Raw genomic sequence first — 19730 nt, 5'->3', positions numbered from 1 at the left:
AGACTGTCTCGGCTTCTGCGTATTTGTCTTGTTGGAATAACGTGCGTCCAAGTTGGTGTAATGTGATCAGGGTATCTGGATCATTCTTTTCTCGGACCTTTTCTTCCCCGTCAAAACATTGCTAGAATGATTCCTCTGCCTCTGCGAATCGTTCTTGCCCAAACAATGATTCCCCAAGCCAATATAAGGTAAGAAGGGTATTGGAGTTCTCCATGCCTAGAACCTTTTGCCTCACTTCCCAGGTCTTTCGAAAAACTATCTCGGCCTCTGCGTATTGGTGTTATTAGAAGAGGGTGACTCCAAGTTGGTGTAAAGTCATCAGGGTATCTCCTCGGACCTTTTAATCCCCGTCGTAACATTGTCGAAATAATTTCTCTGCCTCTGCGAATCGTTCTTGCCCATACAATGATTTCCCAAGCCAATATAAGGTGTCACTGGTATCGCGTTTCTCTCTTCCAAGGACTCTTTGCTGCCTTCCTAGTGTATCTTGAAGAATTTTCTCTGCCTCGATGTACCTCTCTTGATAAATCAGAACGACACCAATTTAATACATACTTTGCAGAGATTCTCGGTGGTCTCTCCCTGCAGCCTTCTGCTGTCCCTCCCCAGTCATCCGCCATGATTCCTCGGCTCTGGTATATTCTCCTTGATCAATTAGAATTGACCCAGTCCGGCGGAGTACCATGAACTTGTCAGGGCCTTCCATGCCATTGACCTTGGCCAGTGCGGCTCGATAAACCTTTAATGCGTCGTCTAGTTTGTCGAGCCGTCTGTAGAAATCACCAATGATTAGGAGTGCTGACACTGGCATTTTCCGAGCAGAGCTCAAAATGAATTCGAACAAAATCTTGAGGGGTTCTTTGAGACCCTTCATGAGACGCAAATGGGTTCTTAAGATAAAGGTCATATCGAGCTGTGCCGCTAGGGAAAGTTTGTCGTGGCCATTGATGAGCTTCCGGATATGAGTGGCTACTTTGGCTGAGTCTTTGGGCCCCTCGCGAAAGGTAACGATGGAATCGCGATTATGTGCGTCCGGGATTTCATCTTTGAAGCTATCCCAGGCATATTGCACTCGCAAAGTTCGCATATCATCCTTCCCAAACCGGTTCATTCGTCTATCAAGCTCCTGCTTCAGGATGGATAGCAGTTTGCTCAATGAGGGACCTCCTTCACAATCACTCGTGTCCTTCCATAATAGAAGTGTGCGCATATCGGCATCTAGAGAGAACAAATCGTCCACTTGCAGCATCGTCAAGTATTCCACCAACACAAGAAAAGATTCTGACTCGAGCAGCCCGTCGAGCTTGTCCAAGGTCGCGGTGGAAGGCGGGCCGGACTGGACAAGATGGGACATTGCGTGTCTAGATGAGTATTGCAAAAACGGGTATCGGGTTTCAACTGCAACCAGGGTGTCTGAATCAGCCAGATTGAGGTCGAATAGGCGGGCAGTTAGATAGTCAAGACATGCGGTGCCTAACGATAGATGTGCAGCACGCATATCTATCTGAAAGTACCTCAATCCCCGATCTGCATCAGAGAGCCAATGCTCGTCTGACCTAGTGAGGAACTCTTTCACTGAAACATGGCTTATCCGCAAAATGCCATCTGTGATGTTGACCAAACCGCCGCAGACTTGACATATCAATTTCTCGGGTTGTAGAAAGCGATGGTGTTCTAGGTTTGCGATTGGCCCGACGCCTAAAGCGTAGGGATATTGCAATTCAACAATTGTCAGTGGGCGGCATGATGCAATTGCAGTTGTTAAAATTGACTTTGCCAGTTTCAACTGCATGTCATCAAGCCTTTCCAGAAGCTTTAGAAAAAAAGCCCGATACATATTTTGCAGACCTCTGGGAATATTGCGCAGTCTGTCCTTCACATGGTAAGGTGTTATCGCCCCATGCAGGTCTTCCATGGCGAACTTTACCCAAAGAAACATTCCATCTGACTTTTCGCACAAAGTTCTGACTGCATCATCTTTTAGCCCATGCGCTCTGGGGATTGGGGATTTCTCCAACTGGTCGTGAATAAACATCTCAATGTCTGACTTTACCACACTGGGGTTCATTTCAATCACCAGAGGCGTCAAGGTGATAGCAGTTTGAAGCGCATATGGTCGTCCGACCAGGGCCACGTGACCATTTGGAAATTTGGTCAGGTTCAGGATACATTTGAGTAACCCTTGATCTTGATCGTTCTTCTCGTCATCGCATTCGTCGACCCCGTCTATCATGCAGTAAATAGGCCCAGTGACGCTTTTTACTGATTTCAATAATGCTTCCAGCACATCTCCGGTTGTGATAAGGTTTCGACTCTTCAATTCAGTCACAATAGAAAGTACGCCTTCGTCAGACGTTTCCACCAGAAGATCACAAAGTAATGAACGAGCCAAGGAATCCAAAGTCTTGCGATCGCCGTCTGTTCTGGAGAAAGAGAAGTATAGAACTTGGTATTTCTTTTCTCTCATTCCTTTGACTGTAGACCTTGTCAGCATGGACTTTCCGCAGCCACTAACACCGTGTATACATAACAACCGGGTTGGAACTGGCGATGATGAGGCCCACTGGACAAACTCCGGTGAGTTCCAGATCCATTCGCAGGTTCCAGGCGACTTATCCTCATATATACAACCCGTGTTGGTGGGCCTAAGCCAAGTTGAACATAGGGCCGACATTTGTTGCCGTTGAACTAATGATATCTCTACTTGTTGATCAGCAAAGAAAAAAGACAAAGGACATTGCATACCTTGATGGAGTTGCTCGGATATACATAGATTATTCATTCGATCCATTGCCCGTTGCTAAAGATAGAAAGAAATTGTTGCCTTGGAGGATTCGAGCGTCTTGAAGGTGACCATAATATCCTTTGCATTGCGACTGCTAGAGATTGACTTCTGTCTGCGACGTAGCCAAGAGTCCCCCTGACTAGGCAAAGTTCGTTGAATTAACTTGTCGAGTACTGAAATCTGCTGAAGGCTGCTCTCCACAACGTGCAAAAGCGTGCTAGGCGCTACCGAGTCATCTTTACAGTCGTTCTTGAGGCAACTCATAACTTCAACAAGGAGTGGTAGATGCGTTGCTATGTCCTTGAATATAACCGGCACCTCTTTGGTAATCAAATAGATGTCAAGGAAACGAGCCGCAATTTGATGGCTCAGTTCCAGAATCATCGCGACCGAGACAGCAATGCCCGCGGGGGTCGCGTATAGAACCTCACTCACTTTCGGCGTTTCCATGACCCGGCGCGGCGGTATCACGGAGAGAAGCGCCCTCGCATAGGCTGCTGCTGTAGCTGCTGCATATTCCTGTCATTGTTTGTTCTTGTGGGTATCGGAGTAGTCACAAATCCCACGGATAACCAGGCAGGGGAAGTGGTCCATCAACCCAGCCGCTTCCATTTCGAAACACAGAATACCGAGCTCTCTGGCTAGTCGATCCCTTGTGACTCCATCCTTTATGACCTGGCTACCGGATGCAATGAGTCCATAATGTATGACGGGATCGCTTGAGTCTCGCGGTAATCGACCAACCAGCATATTCTTGCTGCATCCATCACATGTCTTTCCTGTCCCTTGGTGATCATATTCGGCTTCATATAGGTGATCCTGGGCTTGGCCACAATACGCAAACTGAGCCATCATAGGAGACTTCCCTACAAGCCTGTGAAAGGGTTGTCGGGATCTGGCAGCTTCCCCTTATATGTTCGGCTTGCAGATCAGAGACTGCCGTCAACAGCAGTTGCGGGGGCTTGTTGAGGCAATCTGTTCGCAAGAAGGTGCCACCACGCACCTTTTTGCCGTAATCGTATTGTATCACTCCGCCGAATGAATCTGTTGGCTTGCTCACAACAACATCACCTAGTCGAATGTCAGCCTCCTTTGTTGGCACCCCGCCGCCGATGCCCACCATCAGACTGATCCGTATGGCTCGAAAGGTACGCCGCATATCTGTCGCGACTGTGGCTGCGGAAGTAGTGCCATAGACTCCAAATGGTAAATAGGCAATAACGACGTTGTTTCCGAAGACCGAGCCAAGGGCATAATTGTTACTGTCATTGGGATCGTGTGATAGCTTAGGATGTAAGTCATCCAGCATTTCCTTTGCGACCGCCATCTCGAGCGGGAGCGCAGAGATCCACCCGACCATGTAGTCGTCATGGGTGAATACTTTCCTTTTGGATTTCATGTTAAAGTAAAATGGTAGATGCCAATAGAGTAGGATCGTATAGAGGATCGATTTGGGAAAAGATTGAAGAGAAAGGGTTGAACACGATTTTCCAGTATCCTAGTTGAATCTGGTCAAATAGAGCTTACACCCTGCCACTCCGCCGTAGTGTAGGCGTAATTATGGCCATAGCCATCTAGCTCTGTGTAGCCCGAAAAGGTTCCTTTCGAAGCTGAACCATGACGAGCCCATTATCAGGCTGAGAACTGCACACATCATCCCTTGGGCGAATATGAGGCGATGAGATCAGGTACCACAGAGCTGAGAGACACGGCCATCAGCCTTTCGGCGTGTCAGACGTGTTCGCTGTTCGTGTGATGCACGTAGCAAGTCACATGGTGTCAGTGTTTCAGCCTCAATTGAGGGAAGTCGGTGGTGTTCTTCGCCGACCCTCCATCCATCATTGATGAATCTGATGGTTTCGGTTGTCATCACTGGGCCAGCCATTTTGATTCATTGTTGTTTGACTGGGAGAAGCAACAGCCGAGGCTACCCCGCATGCCCGTGTCTCCTACTCTGCTACACTCCCCGCCTACGACTCCAGGAATAGCCTACTAATAAAACCGACAGATTCCTCACCGCTTTACAGCAATACTCGTGGCCTGAGGCTACACAGTCGTACCTGAGGCCTGTGATTCTTGCCTCAGGCTAGGGGTCGTCTCAGCGGCTACTCCGTATATAATAGCAGATTTCGCTGATAGATAGACCATACCTATCCAGTACTATATCACTCATCCTGTGACCGGAGTTATCTTTTCGGCCCACTCGGGGTCTTCTGCCATATTATTGTCGGGCATATAGCAGTAGTCAAACTTATCTCCAATCCTGGTACTCCTGCTAAGATTCATTACAGGAGTTTAATGCCTACTTTCCTAGATTTTAATACATCGTTGTCTGAATGATACTCCGTACAGTTATCTGTAAATGGCCAATTTTCGGGGAAATAGTGGAGACTAGCGCTAGTGCGTATTGCTTACATTTTTCTTCTGATTGGCTATCCGTAGTTGGGGATGATTTAGGGTTGGCCGCTAGGGGATGATTGTTCCATGGCATATCTACTCATTGAATTTTGGTCAGGTAGTCAGGTCAGTAGAAATCGCTCAAGGAGATATCATTGGTAGTAGTCAAACCCAGGGAAGGGTATATTCTTCATGAAGAATAAGGACAAATCTAATAGGAAATAATAATACAGAAAAGAAAGCGATGTACCATGAAGTATAAAAGAATAACATTTAACTCTCAACACCGTCTGACCCTGTCCTAAAATCAACCTACACCCCCACAGCCCTAATCACCACCTCGCCAATCACCTCCGCACTCGCCGGATTCTGCCCAGTAATCAACAACCCATCAAGCCCACCCGAAACAACCTTCGCCCCGAACGGCCCCTCCGCTTTCTCATAGACTCCACCATTCTTGCGCAGCTCGGTCTCTAACAGAAATGGCATGTCTTTAGTGAACTGCATGATCTCCTCCTCGGCGTCGGAAAGACCAGTGACCTTTTGACCCGCCACCAGGTACTCCCCATTGCTGAGTTTCACGTTCACTAGAGCTGCGGGGCCATGGCATACTGCGGATACTACCTTTTTGCTCTCGTAGAATTCTCGGATAAGAGTATGAGATGTTGCGTTGTTGGCGAGATCGAACATCGCTAGTTGTCAATGTGAGTGAGTTTCCTCGGGGTGATGTACATGTCCATGGGAACGGGATACTTACGCCCATGCCCACCCACGTAAAAAACGCCCGCAAATTGTGAGGTTTGGCCGACTAGGCTGTCGAGGCGGAGTGTGTTTTTCCACACGTGAGAGTTATTCTCCAAGAACGCCACGCACTCAGAGTCGTCTTTGGTGGCTTCAATCGAGTATGGATCGAGTGGCGCTTCACCGCCAGCGGGGGAGGCGACCACAATGTCAAAATGAGGGGCAAGCTTATTGTATGGATGGACGAGCTCGGGGAGATACCATCCTGTCGGGGTGTTGCGACTTGGAAGAATGGCTTGGGAGGTGAGAACGAAGAGGAATTTGGGGCGAGTGGAGATTTCCGACATGATGATGGCTGCGGGAGTAACTCGGAGGAATTCAATGATAAAGGTCAGTAAGGATCAACGTTGCAGGGCGTTGGCGCGATATTTATATCGAATCTTCGAGACAACCCCTCACAAAATTGGACGATTAGAAATACACTCTGGGCAGATACGGACTTAAACCGGCGGACATAATTGCGTAAGACCGATGAGGGTCCAGCAGAAGGTATAAATTCTACTATCCTATCTACTCCTCTGCTTGAATCTTCAATTCTCTACATCTTTTCCCCACGCACTCAGATCCTCTTTGAATTGGTTCTAGCAAGCCCCTCTGCACTTCACCATGTCTTTCACCGTGACCGTTGTCTTCCCCAACGATGCCGACGCCGAGTACAACATCGACTACTACACCCAGACCCACATGACTCTGATTGAAAAGCACTGGTCTAAGTACGGTCTGAAGGGCTGGTCAGTCACCAAATACGTTCCTGGGTTGGACGGCACACCCCCACTCTACGCGTTCGGCAGTGAAGTCTTCTGGGAGAACGAAGATGGCGCGAAAGCTGCTTTTGCCAGCCCCGAGGTTGCGGAGATCATGGGAGATGTCCCTCACTTCAGCAATAAGACTCCTATTTTCTTGCTTGGTCAGACGGTTAAGCCGGCGTTTGAGTTTTGATTGCTGTGAGTGATTCATTTGAGATGGATCGGTTTATGAGACTGACTTGATGGGAGGTACAGAAACCGTTGATATGGGATGGAAGGGAGGTTGTGGATAATGCATATGTACTGAGATTATCCACTTGGGGGACATTAGTAGTTCTGATTTTGTTGCGCATTTCTATAAGATCCTAAGATTAGTAACGTGCCTCGTCTATGTCTATTTTTCAACAGTAGAGGACTTTGTATTGGCGTCCCTCGGTTTCTATATTCGATTAGACCACATAATCAGGAGCCAAAATTGGTTCCATTGTGAAAGTTCGAACGCCCCTGTTTCCCAATATAAATGCTCTTGTGCCCATTCTGCCGCAAGCCGAAAAATAAAATTAGTGAAAGAAACTGGTCTCAAGATTTACTGCTACAAAGGCTGAGATAGATCACACGATTCCTAAAGTTACCTTGGAAAACATCAAGGTCGGACCACCACTTTCTGCCCATGTTTATTGCGATAATCATCCAGTAATTGATTAACTTTCTCCGCATCCAATCCCTCCAAGACCTTAAATTTCAACGGGCGCAACTGGCCTGTCTGCACCCATGAAGAAACACGCCTCCAAAACACCCGCGATACTTCCGGGTACAGTGCACTCAGACCGATTGTTAAACGCCGATCATACCCGGCCGTTTTGTCGCCAATAAGAGTCGGCTCGGGCTCTGACTCGCTGACCGGGTTGAGAGTTATCAAGCACCCTCTTTTCGAGTTCGACAGTGCAGCGAGTGCAGTGTCTTGTTCAGATCCAAGGCTCATCGTGTCGAGGGCGAAGATCAGATCATCACCCGTAATGGCTCGAATTTGACGTACGATCTCGTCACGATTGGCATGTCGGTCGAACACATGTGTCGCACCTAACTCTTGCAGCTCAGCGAATCTCCCCGGAGACGCCGTGGCGATGATCTGTTCGAATCCACACATTTTGGCAAACTGGATAGCAAAGCGACCACAATTTGACCCGCCGCCAACAATGAGGATGGCTTTGCTACAAGTAGAGCCCTGTGCTGATTGGAAGATACCGTCCGGGATAGGTAGACCGAATCCAGTACTGTGGAAAAAGGCAATAAATCCTGCCATCGCGCATACGGGTATCGTGGCTGCCTCGGCGTCTGTCAGACCTGCATCGTCACTCTTGGCGGCGTATCGAGAATCCACGATGGCATATTCTTGAAGACCGCCGTAGTCATCGATCACTGCTCCTGGCACAAGATTGGCGTGTGCGAAAACAACATCTCCCACGTGGAATTGAGATGTTTCTTGCTTGGGTCCCAGTTTGATCACTCGGCCGGCGATATCATGAGCCAATACTTGAGGGCCTTGTTTAGAGAATAACCCCACGTCACGCGTCTTTTGGTCAACCGGGTTCACTAGGGCACATGAGCAAGATGCCACTGATTCGGGTTGAGCAATGATGGAAATGGTCGTTACTCACATGAAGTGGCTGTTACGTGCAGTAGAAGCTGATTATCCCCCGGCTCAGGGATAGGTCGTTCAACCAGCCTGACTGGCTCTGATACCTTTTGGACGACGATGGATTTCTGCATGGTCATCAAACAAGTGCATCGAAGCATGTACCGAGATCTTGTGGAAACTGTCTCGGTCGACAGATGGTTAAATACGATGAGATGAAACTATGGGATATGCCTCTCTGCTAACTATCTATACGGAGTAGAGGGTAAAACAATACGGACGATTCCAACGGGCCGTTGACCAATCAGATCCATATTGTAAGCAACGTTTGGCTCCGCACTGGCAAGCACTTTTTGGCTTCATATTCTGACCAATTAGAGAAGAAATGTAAGCAGCCCACATGCGCCACAACGCCAAAAATTCGCCGTTGTGGGTACGGCGGGGCCCTACTGACTAATGAGAGTGAAATTGTAAGCAAGTTACGTCGTTTACAAATAGCTAACGGTTGCTTCTTAAGTTCCTTCCACATTATCCCACCTGCTGCCTCCTCAATCCAAAGTCACCAGAGTCATCGTTAGGATTGAGATACTACCCATGGCATTCTCGTCTAAATTTCCCGAGGACGATTGGTTCGGGGTTAGCGATCCTAAAATCCGAAGATTGGTACAGAACCGCTTGAACCAGCGAGCGTATCGTGAGTAATGCCAGATCCCTCGAGGTAGCTAAATGAAGTGCTTACATGTGGCAGGGGCTCGGAAACAAGCCAAGCAATGCGGAAAGAAAAGGCATACCGAAGAGGCCCCTTCTAGTCGCCCCGCACGTAGCATCAACGAGACCACCGCGACTGCTCCGATAGGATCTCAAGTCCTCCAGTGGACCTGGGCGCCAGCTAATCTTCCTGAACTAATGATACTGTATGAGCGTCTGGTCATGGAAAGCTACCAACTGGGCTCTCCCCAAGCAGACCATTTGATCAGTCTCAGCAGATTGAATATCTGGCGGGCAGCCAACGACAACATCGTTGCTGCCGGCATGACGATTGAATATCTTTGGGCCGATGAGTCTATCTCACTGTTTAGTGTCGCCTCCGTGAATGCCGCAAAGGAAGCGGTCCCTGCGAGTCTGTGGCCGACTTCCTTGCAGAGAACGCTTCCCCATCATCCTTGGTTCGACATCTTCCCGTTTCCCACAATGCGAGACAACTTTCTACGGGCAGGAGATACATTTGATGAAGACGAACTGTGCCATGACCTCATGGGATTCTGGGATCCTCGTCGCACGGATGCAACGCTTCTCGTGTGGGGAATACCGTGGGATCCCTTGAACTGGGAGGTCACCGAGGCGTTTGCCAGGAAGTGGGGGTGGACCCTCAGAGGATGCCCCGAAATCCTCAAGTCAACCAATTACTGGCGAGCGTGGAGAGGAGAGAAGCCGCTGATCTGGCGGGAGGTGCTATTTTCACCAATGCTAGACCTGAAGTCTACATGCTGATGAGTGGAGAGGCTGCTGCCTATCTATTACTCAGGTGATTCGCACACATGCTGTGGGGATCTGTTCATATATAGTGGACTTCCCCTCATGTCGACTTCCTAAGCGTCTCCATTGCTGCCATTTCGTCCTGTCATCATCCCGCCCGTTTACACCTCGCAGAGATCCAGCTTATCTCTTTCGCTTGTGTGATTGCAATGGAACGGAAAATGGAATACGTCCGGTACGGTTCATGTTGCCGACTACTGTCTGATACTCAACCTCTAACAAAACCAGTCTGGGGGACTCGGGACTCAAAGTATCCAAGGTCATCCTGGGGGCCATGTCATATGGGAGTAGCGACTGGCAGGGTTGGGTTCTCAATGAAGAGGAAGCTCTTCCTCTCCTCGAACACGCCTACAACCGGGGAATAAACACCTGGGACACGGTATGCCAATGCCTTCCTTATAAATATACTCTCCATACACATGACTTACGATGAACCTGCAATCAGGCCGACATCTATTCCCACGGCCGCTCGGAAGAAATCATCGGAAAGTTTCTCAAGCTGAAACAAATACCTCGCGACCGAGTGGTGATTATGACCAAATGCTATTTCGGAGTGGATGACCAGGGCGGCCAGCCACCTAATCGAGCAACGGTCCACAATGATAAAGACTGGGTAAATCGCGTCGGCCTCTCACGGAAACATATCTTCGATGCGGTCGAAGCTAGCTGTCGACGCCTGGGGACCTACATTGACGTGCTTCAAATCCATCGTCTGGATCGCAATACACCTCGGGTGGAGATCATGCGAGCTTTGAATGATGTCGTGAATAGTGGCGCAGTGCGATATATCGGTGCTAGCTCGGTTAGTCCTCCACAATCTATCTATCCTCTACATCGAAGAAAAGCCTTAGCCTAATGACCCGGCCTCCAGATGGCCGCCTGGGAATTCCAATCCCTACAGAACATATCCACACAAAACGGATGGCACAAGTTCATTTCCATGCAAAACTTCCATAATCTGCTTGCTCGAGAGGAGGAGCGCGAAATGATCCCTTATTGTCTGGACACTGGGGTTGGACTGATTCCCTGGTCACCTCTCGCCCGTGGTGTGCTGGCAAGACCATGGGGTGTCCGGTCGACGATCCGCGAGAATACCGATCTGAGCCTGAAAAGTATCATCCGGGATCGAGAGTCTGCTGTGGACGAGGCGATTGTGAGACGCGTGGAGGAAGTGGCGAAAAAGAAGGGGGTTAGTATGGCGCAGGTCGCTATTGCTTGGTGTTTGAGCCATCCCGGCGAGAATCCTATTCTTGGCTTGAATAGTAAGGAGCGGATTGATGAGGCGGTCGATGCCATTGGAGTGGAGCTGACGGTGGAGGAGATGGAATACTTGGAGGAGTTATATGTGCCGAAAGGTATTCATCCGTCGGAGAGGTAGGTTATTGTTCAGGCATTAGATTGCTTTCCGTCAATATGCTATTCAGACGGACATCTCTTCCCTCGCACATATCTGTCTTAGTCATGGTATGCAGTGAAATGATCGGAAGTGCTGGAAATTGCTCCTTCTAGCCTAATAATTGATCTGAAACCAAGTTAGGAAATTATCCGATGGCAATCTGCAAGTGATTAAGAATCATCCTAATTCCCGGTTAAATCCATGTCGTACACCGGAGAAATAAAGTCGATCCCTGCAGAAATGTAACCTCAACCTGCGGGGGGACATAGATCGACAGGCCCTGCGTTTATAAAAGTCCAAGGTTGACGAACAGTCAGAACACCATGTTTTCCAGGCAGCAAGTTTTCCAAAATGGTCCTCCTAGCCGGGATCCTTTTCTTTTTACCCGCCGCATATGCTACGACTTTCTCAACAGAACGCTTCACTGGGGCCTTCGACAGTGAATCGGGGGTACTAAGATCCCTAAAATCATCATTAGACCCGGCTTTTGACTTTTCTCCATATGATGTCTTTGCCAACCGCAGTGGCAACGGCCACTACCACACCGGTGACCTGACCCTGCGGTACCGGGTGGGCAATTCCAACGGATGGATCGATGCAGATACCGTCACAAATCGCGTGCCTCTCATCAACGGCAACTCTTCACATTCCATCCTGTCGTCCAATCTCGACACGACTATTGGAAACGTCACCAAAGACCGTCTGTTCATCACCCGAACCTGGACCGACTACCAAGGAGACCTAGCACTGAACTTCACCCTGAGGAACGGAAACACACAATCCATCGAGATCGGTAGTCTCGGCTTACCCATCGAGTTTAACAGCATCTTTACGGATCGAACGGCGGTCGAGACAAGAGAGAAGTGTGTCTTGGTCGATCCTTTCATCGGTCTACAGGCTGGATATGTCCAGGTCACCAGACTACTCGGAGAAGGTCCCCACCTCGTCATTACGCCTTTGAATCTCTATACGAAACTCGAAGCATGGAGATTCCTCACAGAGGCGACGGATACTTCATTAGCATACCAGAGTCAGGTGTTCGAGGGCAACTATGAGTGGCAGATCTACACAAAGGCATATGCAGACCAGGAATGGGAGGGCGTTGAGCCGTGGAATCCTCCAACCTCGCTGGTGCTGTCGTCGGGAGAATCGATTTCGTTCGGGCTGCGGTTTACGGCTGTTTCAAGTGTGGATGATATTGAGCCGACGGTTTCTTCGCTTGGACATCCGGTTGCTGTTGGGATTCCGGGATATGTGGTGCCCAGGGATCTGGAAGGGCGGTTGTTCGTGAACACATCGCTTAAAGTTGATGCTGTGAATGTTTCCCCCGATGCCTGTCTCTCTTTGACGCCTTTGGGCTTGGAGAGCAGCTCCTGGACAGGGTATACGATTGTACCCAACGAGCAAGTGTTTGGTAGATGCAGAGTAGAGCTTGTTTACAGCACAGGACTGAAGCATACTCTACACTACTATATCACTGACACCGGCCCCAAGTCCCTTGCCAATGCTGGCCAGTTCCTGGAAGAGAACCAGTGGTTTACAAACACGTCGGATCCATTCGGTCGCGCTCCTTCTATCATCACCCATGATCGGTCCGTGAATGGCCCGGTTCTCCAAGATAACCGGGTGTGGATAGCAGGTTTGAGTGACGAAGGCGGTGCTGGGTCTTTCGTGACAGCAGCCATGAAGCAGTCTATCCAGCCTGTCGCATCGGAGGTTTCTAAGCTGGAACAGTTTGTGAATGAGACCGTTTGGTCCCGATTGCAACTAACCAACGGATCAACGGAATACGGTGTTCGCAAAAGCCTATTTTACTACGATCCGAACGCCATGCCGGATTACGACTATGATCCAGATATTTACTGGCCTGGCAGTTGGGATAAAGACGCTGCTTATTTGCTCGATAGAGCTTACGATTACGTTCATGTCTCTGCTCTCTACTGGGGATTGTACCGGGCTGGCCGGATTGCCCCGAGCGTCCTTACTCTCCGGTCGCCAAAATGGTATTTGTTGCAGGCATATCAAACGTAAGTGTCTCCCAATTCACCTGGAAATATCACTAAAATGAGTGAAAAGCGTGCTGTTTGCGTTTGGAAGCCAACCCGATGGAAGCGCAAACACCTATTACAACGACCTCGGGCTGATGGGGGAAACGATGTGGATGTACCTGCTCGAGGATCTCCGGGCCGAGAACTACACGTCAGAAGCGACAAAGTTCGAGGACATCATGCGAGATCGTGCACAGGCGTGGTCTACGCAAGAAGACCCTTTCGGTAGCGAGCAGGCCTGGGATTGCACCGGACAGGAGGGGGTGTACTTGTGGTCCAAGTATGTTACTTCAGTCAGAGCTCAAGCTTATCAAGCTGCCTAACACATCTAGGTACTTCAACTACACGGCAACAGTGGACAAGACTATCTCCTCGATCAGGGGATACATGCCTACTGTAGCGCATTGGGGGTGGAACGGCAACGCTCGGCGGTACTGGGACTTTACGTATGCTTTTGTCCAATTCAAGCTTTTTGGTCTCCATTTCGATCCCGCTTGGACTTGGCAACTAACTTCGCAAAGGACTGCAGGCAAACTCTCCCGCATTGAACGGCAGATCCACCACTACGGATCCAGCCTTAACGCTCTGCCCATGCTCGATCACTACCGATCCCTCTTTGATCCTACAGCCCAATTGAGCTTCTATGACCTCCGCATCGGCTACGGGGGCAACCAAGGCCCGACGACCAACGTTGCGGACGATGGGTTCGGGTCCATGTCTTTCCACTCCTTCCCCGAGACGTTGGCATGGGATGACTACACTGGAGATTATGGCCCGGGGTTTCTGGGACAGGTGCTAGGTGCCGGGACAGTCCTGGTGAAACACCCAGAATTTGGATGGGTGAGTTTCGGAGGCAACATTGCCGCATCTTCGTCCGGTGGAAACGACAGTGTGACACTGCAACCCCGAGACACGGTCCGCAGGAAAGTCTACCTGTCCGATCTCGGGCTGAATATTGAGATTGACGCGGGTGCCATTGACGAGGTCCGGACCCTGTATGGTGCTAATCGAGTGGAAGTGGATCTGGTCGATCAGGCTGACGGCTCGGGGGCGGTGCCTGCCACTAGGGCCGCGGTGGAGTATACCGTAACCTCCGTCTCTGCAGCCAAGGATATCCGGTTAGTGGAAGATGGATTGACCAAGGGCAAGTATGGGTGGGAGGTGAAATTTGTGTCGGGCAAGGGAACGGTTGTGTTTGAGTGGTGATGTAGCTATAGTAAGATTGACCAGCTGTAATGCAGGAACGAGTTGAGCTTCATCCAGATCTCAGCCATTGTCAGGACTCCCAGCATAACCAGATCGTCCCGCAACGCTAAATCCTCAGCCTCGCCAGCTGTGTCGGTGAGTGAGCATGAACCGGTCACTCGCTAGTTTTGGTAGAACGTTGTTCCACAGTATTAAAATGAGACTTTGATATAATATGGACCAACCCTTCTTTTAATGTTTTCTCCTATTGTTCGCATGCACCATCACTTGTATCCTCTCCACCCGCCTCTCGTGTATCATCATTCCACGCCGACATGGGAACGCGCGCGACAGCTCACCTGTGCATCCCGACGACCTTGGGAATCACAGAGTCAGACGCAACAGCGACATTCTCATGCAGGCAGAGAGAAGAGACCAAGACAACCCTGGCAGCATCAATCATCGCTGCGACCCGCCGCGCCTATGATGAATTGGCAGTGCATAAATTAACCTTGGAGGTGGTAGACCGGACAAAACTGCGATTCTTGATCGCATTGAGGGAGTTATTGGAGAGGATCTCGATGCAGCCGATAATGAAGCCGGTCGTCTTGTGTTAGGCGGAACGGGCCCTGTGAAAAGGGGGAAACGGTACCTCGTTCTTGAGGGATCACAATTATTCGACACTGTCATCCGCAACAAAATCAACGAGCGGCGACACAGCGATAAATGCAGCCAGTGGTATCCTATCCACGATCAAATCACAACCCAGGTATTTCCCACGACCCACGGAATCTCCTCGTAAACCACCACTAACTTCTATCCCCCACTAGTGCTGACACCTCTCCAGAACATCAATTACTAACCCCCCCTCCCTGTCCCTACATCCATCTTCACCTCTTCTTCCCTCCCTAACACCTCCAAACCCACCACCTCATACCAATCTACACCCCCAACCCCAAACAAAATGTTTCCCCACCCGCCCTACGCCGAAGACCAACCCCTAGCCCACCTAATCCTCACCACGCACGTCCTCCACCGAGGCTTCCAACTCGGGACCGGAATCGGGTTACTCGTCGGCACCGCCCGAGCCCTGTTCTTCTCCTCCCGCTCATCTTCATCTCTACCGAAGCCTGTCACTGCGCGCTCAACACCAACGAACACGAAACTCGTTACCCGTCTCACCCAAGTCCTCCGCCCCTCCGCGCTGGGTGGTCTGGGTGGTCTCGCGCTGTTTTCTCTTCTTCTGCCGGTTCATATGTGGGGCAAGGAGATTATTGAATGGCAGGATCGCAGTTGGCGGTTGTTGGAGAATCGGGGACAGGTGGTGGTGGATTGGTGGAGTGTGGGGGGGATGGTGTTGGGGGTGGGTGTGGTTGCTTTGGGGTTGGGAGCAAGGGGGAGGAACTTAGGGAAGAGGGAGAGGGCGTTGCGAGTGTTGGGGGGTGCTGGGGTGGGGAGTTTGGGGGGGGTGCTTGGGTTGATGGGGTGGAGGGTGTTGAGCGGTAGTAAAAGATAGGGCATGAAAAGGAGGGGTAATGGGACGGAAGGTGTAATTTGTAGGATATCTATCATATGTTAAAGTCAGGGTGTGGTTGGTAGTTATCTCGAATGTGAATGGCGCGCTAGAGCGGCCATCGGGCAGATAATCAGTTAGCATATGCTAGTGGCATCTAGCATCCTTGGTACCGATGATCTCCAAAACAAAACATGACAAATGGAGATATCTTATCTTTTATGTTCTATGCCATTGGGCTATGTGGATTACACCTCGTCTGTTCTCCATTCTAAAAACACAACCCGTATATGTAGGCTGATAGTACCAGAATCTTGAATCCATCACGATTACTAAAACCTTCAGTTGGTTAAATATATTTCGGATCCAAATCAGTCGAGCTGATGACTCTCAAAACCTAATTCTACTATCCCGGAAACCCGACATCCTAATCCGCAAGGTCTAGCTGCAATATGAAGATCTGACTGACCTCGAGTAGAAAAATAGGATCACACGTTCTGAGCCGTTGGACGTAGAATCGTTGTTTTGGGCCATTCCCTTAATCGCAACGCCAGATTTTTATCTGGCAATATGCACCCGTAAAGCGCACTTATCAGTCCTTGACAGGACACCGCAGACAACCAGATACCCATACCTAGAAAGATCTCTGTGCAGCAAAGATTCACCCATGGCGATAACCCACACATAGTCGACTCAAACAGCAATTGGATTCCCAACTGATGGATTTTTCGGATGGAAGAGGTCTATCCTATCTCCTTCGCTTATCCTTTCTGGCACTTTTCCTACTTCTGCTGCAAGCCGATATATCCGCCCGAAGCTGGTCTCGGCTCGGGACTATCCGTATTTCCAGCTCCGGATGGGATTTCACATCACCATCACTACTCCATAGTACCTTATCGACTATAGATAGTTTAGATGATGACAGAGCACGTTACACTGCATCCCGATAGATATCCCGAAATCTCCCCGCGGGATATTACACCAATATACCGATCCGGCATGGGTGGAGATTCGGCATGCCGATAATTCCCCGACATGCCGGCACTAGTCCCGTTCCCGGTCCTCGTTCCTGTTCCGATGGCGGCATCGGGAAATAAGGTAATAGGTATGGGTGGACCCTGGGTTCGAAGCGAGAGCCACTGCGGGAATTTTCCGCCCGATGACGGTTGATTGATAAGGCGGGATGGATTCATTGATAATCATGGCCCTATCGAAGGTGGCAGATAGTCTAGGTTGAGACACGGGATTGGTTCGACGTGTTAGGGTCGTGAAGGGACTGCAGAGGGCAATCTACACGGTTAGTCAAGATGACTGAGTTCTGACGAATCTGAAACATGATCCTTCGGTTAGGTGATCGTGTGTAAGGATGGGGCTGGGCTTGATAATGCTTCGCGTGAGGCAATGTGTATATAAGAGCTTGCAGTATGTCTGCTGGGTAGAAAGCCACCAAATCGTTTTGTCTATCATCATGCTTCTTCCCCTGGCCGTGCTCTCGTTGGGCTCTCTGGCAGCCAGCCAGCGTGTCTCGTCCACATATGACTTTGTGATTGTGGGTGGCGGCACCAGTGGATTGGTCGTCGCCAACCGACTCTCCGAGCTGAGCAATGTGACTGTGGCCGTCATTGAAGCCGGTGACTCGGTGCTTAACAATTACAATGTCACAGATGTCCAAGGATACGGATTGGCGTTCAACACCGGCATCGACTGGGCTTACCAGACCGAGAATCAGACCTATGCGGGCGGTCTGAAGCAGACGATCCGTGCTGGCAAGGCGATTGGTGGGACGAGTACAATAAATGGTAGCCCCTCCCCAGCCCAAACTCGCCTTCCAGGATGAATATACTAATCAATCGACAGGAATGTCCTACACCCGCGCCGAAAACGCCCAAATCGACAACTGGGAACGCGTCGGCAACAAGGGCTGGAACTGGAAGAACCTGCTGCAATACTACAAGAAATCCGAAGCCTTCGAGGTGCCTACCCAAGACCAAACCGCCCATGGCGCCACCTACGACCCCAAATACCACGGCGAGAACGGTCCCCTGAAGGTCGGCTGGCCCACCGCCATGACCAACAGCAGCGTCTTCACCGTCCTCAACGACACCATGGACCACCTCGGCATTCACTACAACCCCGACGCCAACAGCGGCAAGATGGTCGGATTCACCACCCACCCCGATACCCTCGACCGCGCCAACAACATCCGCGAAGACGCCGCCCGAGCCTACTACTGGCCCTATGAATCCCGCTCCAACCTAAAGATCATCACCAACACCCACGCCAACCGCATCATCTGGTCCAACACCACAACCCCCCACGACGACGCCCTCGCCACCGGCATCGAAGTCACCGGGCCCTACGGCACCGAAACCATCTACGCCGCCCACGAAATCATCCTCTCCGCCGGGGCCCTCCGCTCCCCCGCCCTCCTCGAACTCTCCGGCATCGGCAACCCCTCCATCCTCCACCACCACAACATCCCCCTCACCGTCGCCCTCCCCACCGTCGGCGAAAACCTCCAAGACCAAACTAACAACGCCCTCTCCTGGTCCAGCTCCGACCCCCTCACCGGCCTCGCCACCTTCTCCGCCCTCACCTCCGTCACCCACCTCTACGGCCCCAACACCGCCGCCCTCGCCGCATCCATCAACGCCAGCCTCCCCGCCTACGCTCACGCCCTCGCCACCGCCTCCCACGGCGCCCTCAACGAATCCACCCTCCTCGAAGCCTTCCACCTCCAACACGACCTCATCTTTACCTCGGAGGTCCCATACGCCGAGATTGTCTTCGCCCCCAGCGGTTCCTCCTTCGCCGTGGAATACTGGCCCCTGCAACCGTTCTCGCGAGGAAGCGTCCACATCACCTCGAACAATGCCTCGGATCTCCCAGCCATCAACCCGAACTACTTCATGTTCGACCAGGATATCTCTGCCCAGACCGACGTCGCGAGATTCATTCGCAAGGCACTAGCTACCGCCCCGTTGAGTGGAATTGTCGGCGAGGAAGTCTCCCCTGGCACTACCCTCCCTGCGAATGCCTCCGACGCGACCTGGAAGGAGTGGGTGCTGGAGCATTGTAAGGCCCCCCCTTTTACCCCTTACCCCTCTACTTCTCACCCACCATAATACCATGATACAGGATTATCTTGTATGCTAATAATCCTACAGACAGACCAAACTACCACCCCGTCGGCACAGCGAGCATGCTCCCCCGGGAAAAAGGCGGTGTCGTGGACGCAGAGCTGCGCGTGTACGGAACGAAGAATGTCCGGGTGGTCGATGCGTCGGTGTTGCCGTTCCAGCTGAGTGGACATTTGACGAGTACGTTGTATGCGGTTGCCGAGAAGGCGGCGGATTTGATTCGGGGGGGGTATTATGGTGCTTAGTTTAAGGTTTTTAATTAAAGGGGTGGGAGGAAAGATGTTCTGGTTGTGTGGTTGGGAAAAGGGGATGTGTTGGGTGATAGGCTTGGATGGAGAGGTGGTTTGGGGTTGTAGATAGAGCAGACTTTGTATAATATAAGAATTGAGATCTGTGGTATATTCAGAGTTATGAAGTACTTCGCTTTATTTCGATTGGGGTCATTTTATTTCTAGAAGAGCGCCTAGAGTCTCGTTGATACTGGCACTGCACTACAGGGGATACTTCTATGGAGAGGGGGTGTAATTGGGTACTGGGCTGCACTCTT

The 19730-nt window shown here is 50.6% G+C and overlaps 11 protein-coding genes across 11 annotated transcripts; 6 read left to right on the top strand and 5 right to left on the bottom strand.

Annotated features, from left to right (window-relative positions):
- Positions 1-10: 10 nt before the first annotated feature.
- BO80DRAFT_18611 (uncharacterized protein) lies at positions 11-451 on the bottom strand. Its single transcript, XM_025714073.1, has one exon. It carries the CDS (start codon positions 357-359, stop codon positions 111-113), a length of 249 nt encoding a protein of 82 aa, XP_025577151.1. The 5' UTR covers positions 360-451; the 3' UTR covers positions 11-110.
- BO80DRAFT_18610 (uncharacterized protein) lies at positions 452-3190 on the bottom strand. The gene is made up of 2 exons (XM_025714072.1): positions 2746-3190; positions 452-2700 (listed from the first exon to the last, which is right to left on the bottom strand). Exons 1-2 carry the CDS (start codon positions 2789-2791, stop codon positions 545-547), a joined length of 2202 nt encoding a protein of 733 aa, XP_025577150.1. The 5' UTR covers positions 2792-3190; the 3' UTR covers positions 452-544.
- A 117-nt stretch (positions 3191-3307) lies between these two features.
- BO80DRAFT_453563 (5'-methylthioadenosine/S-adenosylhomocysteine nucleosidase family protein) lies at positions 3308-4184 on the bottom strand (the record flags this gene model as incomplete). The annotated part of the gene is made up of 2 exons (XM_025722021.1): positions 3308-3609; positions 3656-4184. 2 exons carry the CDS (start codon positions 4182-4184, stop codon positions 3308-3310), a joined length of 831 nt encoding a protein of 276 aa, XP_025577149.1.
- A 1310-nt stretch (positions 4185-5494) lies between these two features.
- BO80DRAFT_492084 (type 1 glutamine amidotransferase domain-containing protein) lies at positions 5495-6270 on the bottom strand (the record flags this gene model as incomplete). Its single annotated transcript, XM_025723747.1, has 2 exons — positions 5495-5874; positions 5940-6270. The coding sequence occupies 2 exons, from the start codon at positions 6268-6270 to the stop codon at positions 5495-5497; spliced, it is 711 nt and encodes a 236-aa protein (XP_025577148.1).
- A 259-nt stretch (positions 6271-6529) lies between these two features.
- Positions 6530-7011, top strand: BO80DRAFT_463071 (uncharacterized protein). Its single transcript, XM_025722564.1, has 2 exons — positions 6530-6927; positions 6985-7011. The coding sequence occupies exon 1, from the start codon at positions 6590-6592 to the stop codon at positions 6920-6922; it is 333 nt and encodes a 110-aa protein (XP_025577147.1). The 5' UTR covers positions 6530-6589; the 3' UTR covers positions 6923-6927; positions 6985-7011.
- Positions 7012-7372: 361 nt separating this feature from the next.
- On the bottom strand, positions 7373-8499 carry BO80DRAFT_351194 (zinc-binding alcohol dehydrogenase family protein; the record flags this gene model as incomplete). The annotated part of the gene is made up of 2 exons (XM_025715568.1): positions 7373-8322; positions 8388-8499. 2 exons carry the CDS (start codon positions 8497-8499, stop codon positions 7373-7375), a joined length of 1062 nt encoding a protein of 353 aa, XP_025577146.1.
- A 460-nt stretch (positions 8500-8959) lies between these two features.
- Positions 8960-9856, top strand: BO80DRAFT_453560 (bZIP transcription factor; the record flags this gene model as incomplete). The annotated part of the gene is made up of 2 exons (XM_025722020.1): positions 8960-9059; positions 9114-9856. The coding sequence occupies 2 exons, from the start codon at positions 8960-8962 to the stop codon at positions 9854-9856; spliced, it is 843 nt and encodes a 280-aa protein (XP_025577145.1).
- Positions 9857-10175: 319 nt separating this feature from the next.
- BO80DRAFT_351296 (aldo/keto reductase) lies at positions 10176-11279 on the top strand (the record flags this gene model as incomplete). The annotated part of the gene is made up of 3 exons (XM_025715576.1): positions 10176-10280; positions 10347-10703; positions 10773-11279. 3 exons carry the CDS (start codon positions 10176-10178, stop codon positions 11277-11279), a joined length of 969 nt encoding a protein of 322 aa, XP_025577144.1.
- Positions 11280-11648: 369 nt separating this feature from the next.
- Positions 11649-14748, top strand: BO80DRAFT_471388 (uncharacterized protein; the record flags this gene model as incomplete). Its single annotated transcript, XM_025723097.1, has 4 exons — positions 11649-13324; positions 13374-13625; positions 13678-13791; positions 13867-14748. 4 exons carry the CDS (start codon positions 11649-11651, stop codon positions 14549-14551), a joined length of 2727 nt encoding a protein of 908 aa, XP_025577143.1. The 3' UTR covers positions 14552-14748.
- A 694-nt stretch (positions 14749-15442) lies between these two features.
- Positions 15443-16046, top strand: BO80DRAFT_463068 (uncharacterized protein; the record flags this gene model as incomplete). Its single annotated transcript, XM_025722563.1, has 1 exon — positions 15443-16046. The coding sequence occupies exon 1, from the start codon at positions 15495-15497 to the stop codon at positions 16044-16046; it is 552 nt and encodes a 183-aa protein (XP_025577142.1). The 5' UTR covers positions 15443-15494.
- A 1853-nt stretch (positions 16047-17899) lies between these two features.
- On the top strand, positions 17900-19550 carry BO80DRAFT_423295 (GMC family oxidoreductase; the record flags this gene model as incomplete). Its single annotated transcript, XM_025719016.1, has 2 exons — positions 17900-19118; positions 19211-19550. 2 exons carry the CDS (start codon positions 17903-17905, stop codon positions 19426-19428), a joined length of 1434 nt encoding a protein of 477 aa, XP_025577141.1. The 3' UTR covers positions 19429-19550.
- Between the last annotated feature and the right edge of the window lie 180 nt (positions 19551-19730).

Source organism: Aspergillus ibericus, assembly GCF_003184845.1.
Source record: "Aspergillus ibericus CBS 121593 unplaced genomic scaffold BO80scaffold_11, whole genome shotgun sequence".
Taxonomy (NCBI): domain Eukaryota; kingdom Fungi; phylum Ascomycota; class Eurotiomycetes; order Eurotiales; family Aspergillaceae; genus Aspergillus; species Aspergillus ibericus.
Note: the sequence above shows the minus strand (reverse complement) of the source record. Positions and strands in the feature narration are given on the sequence as shown.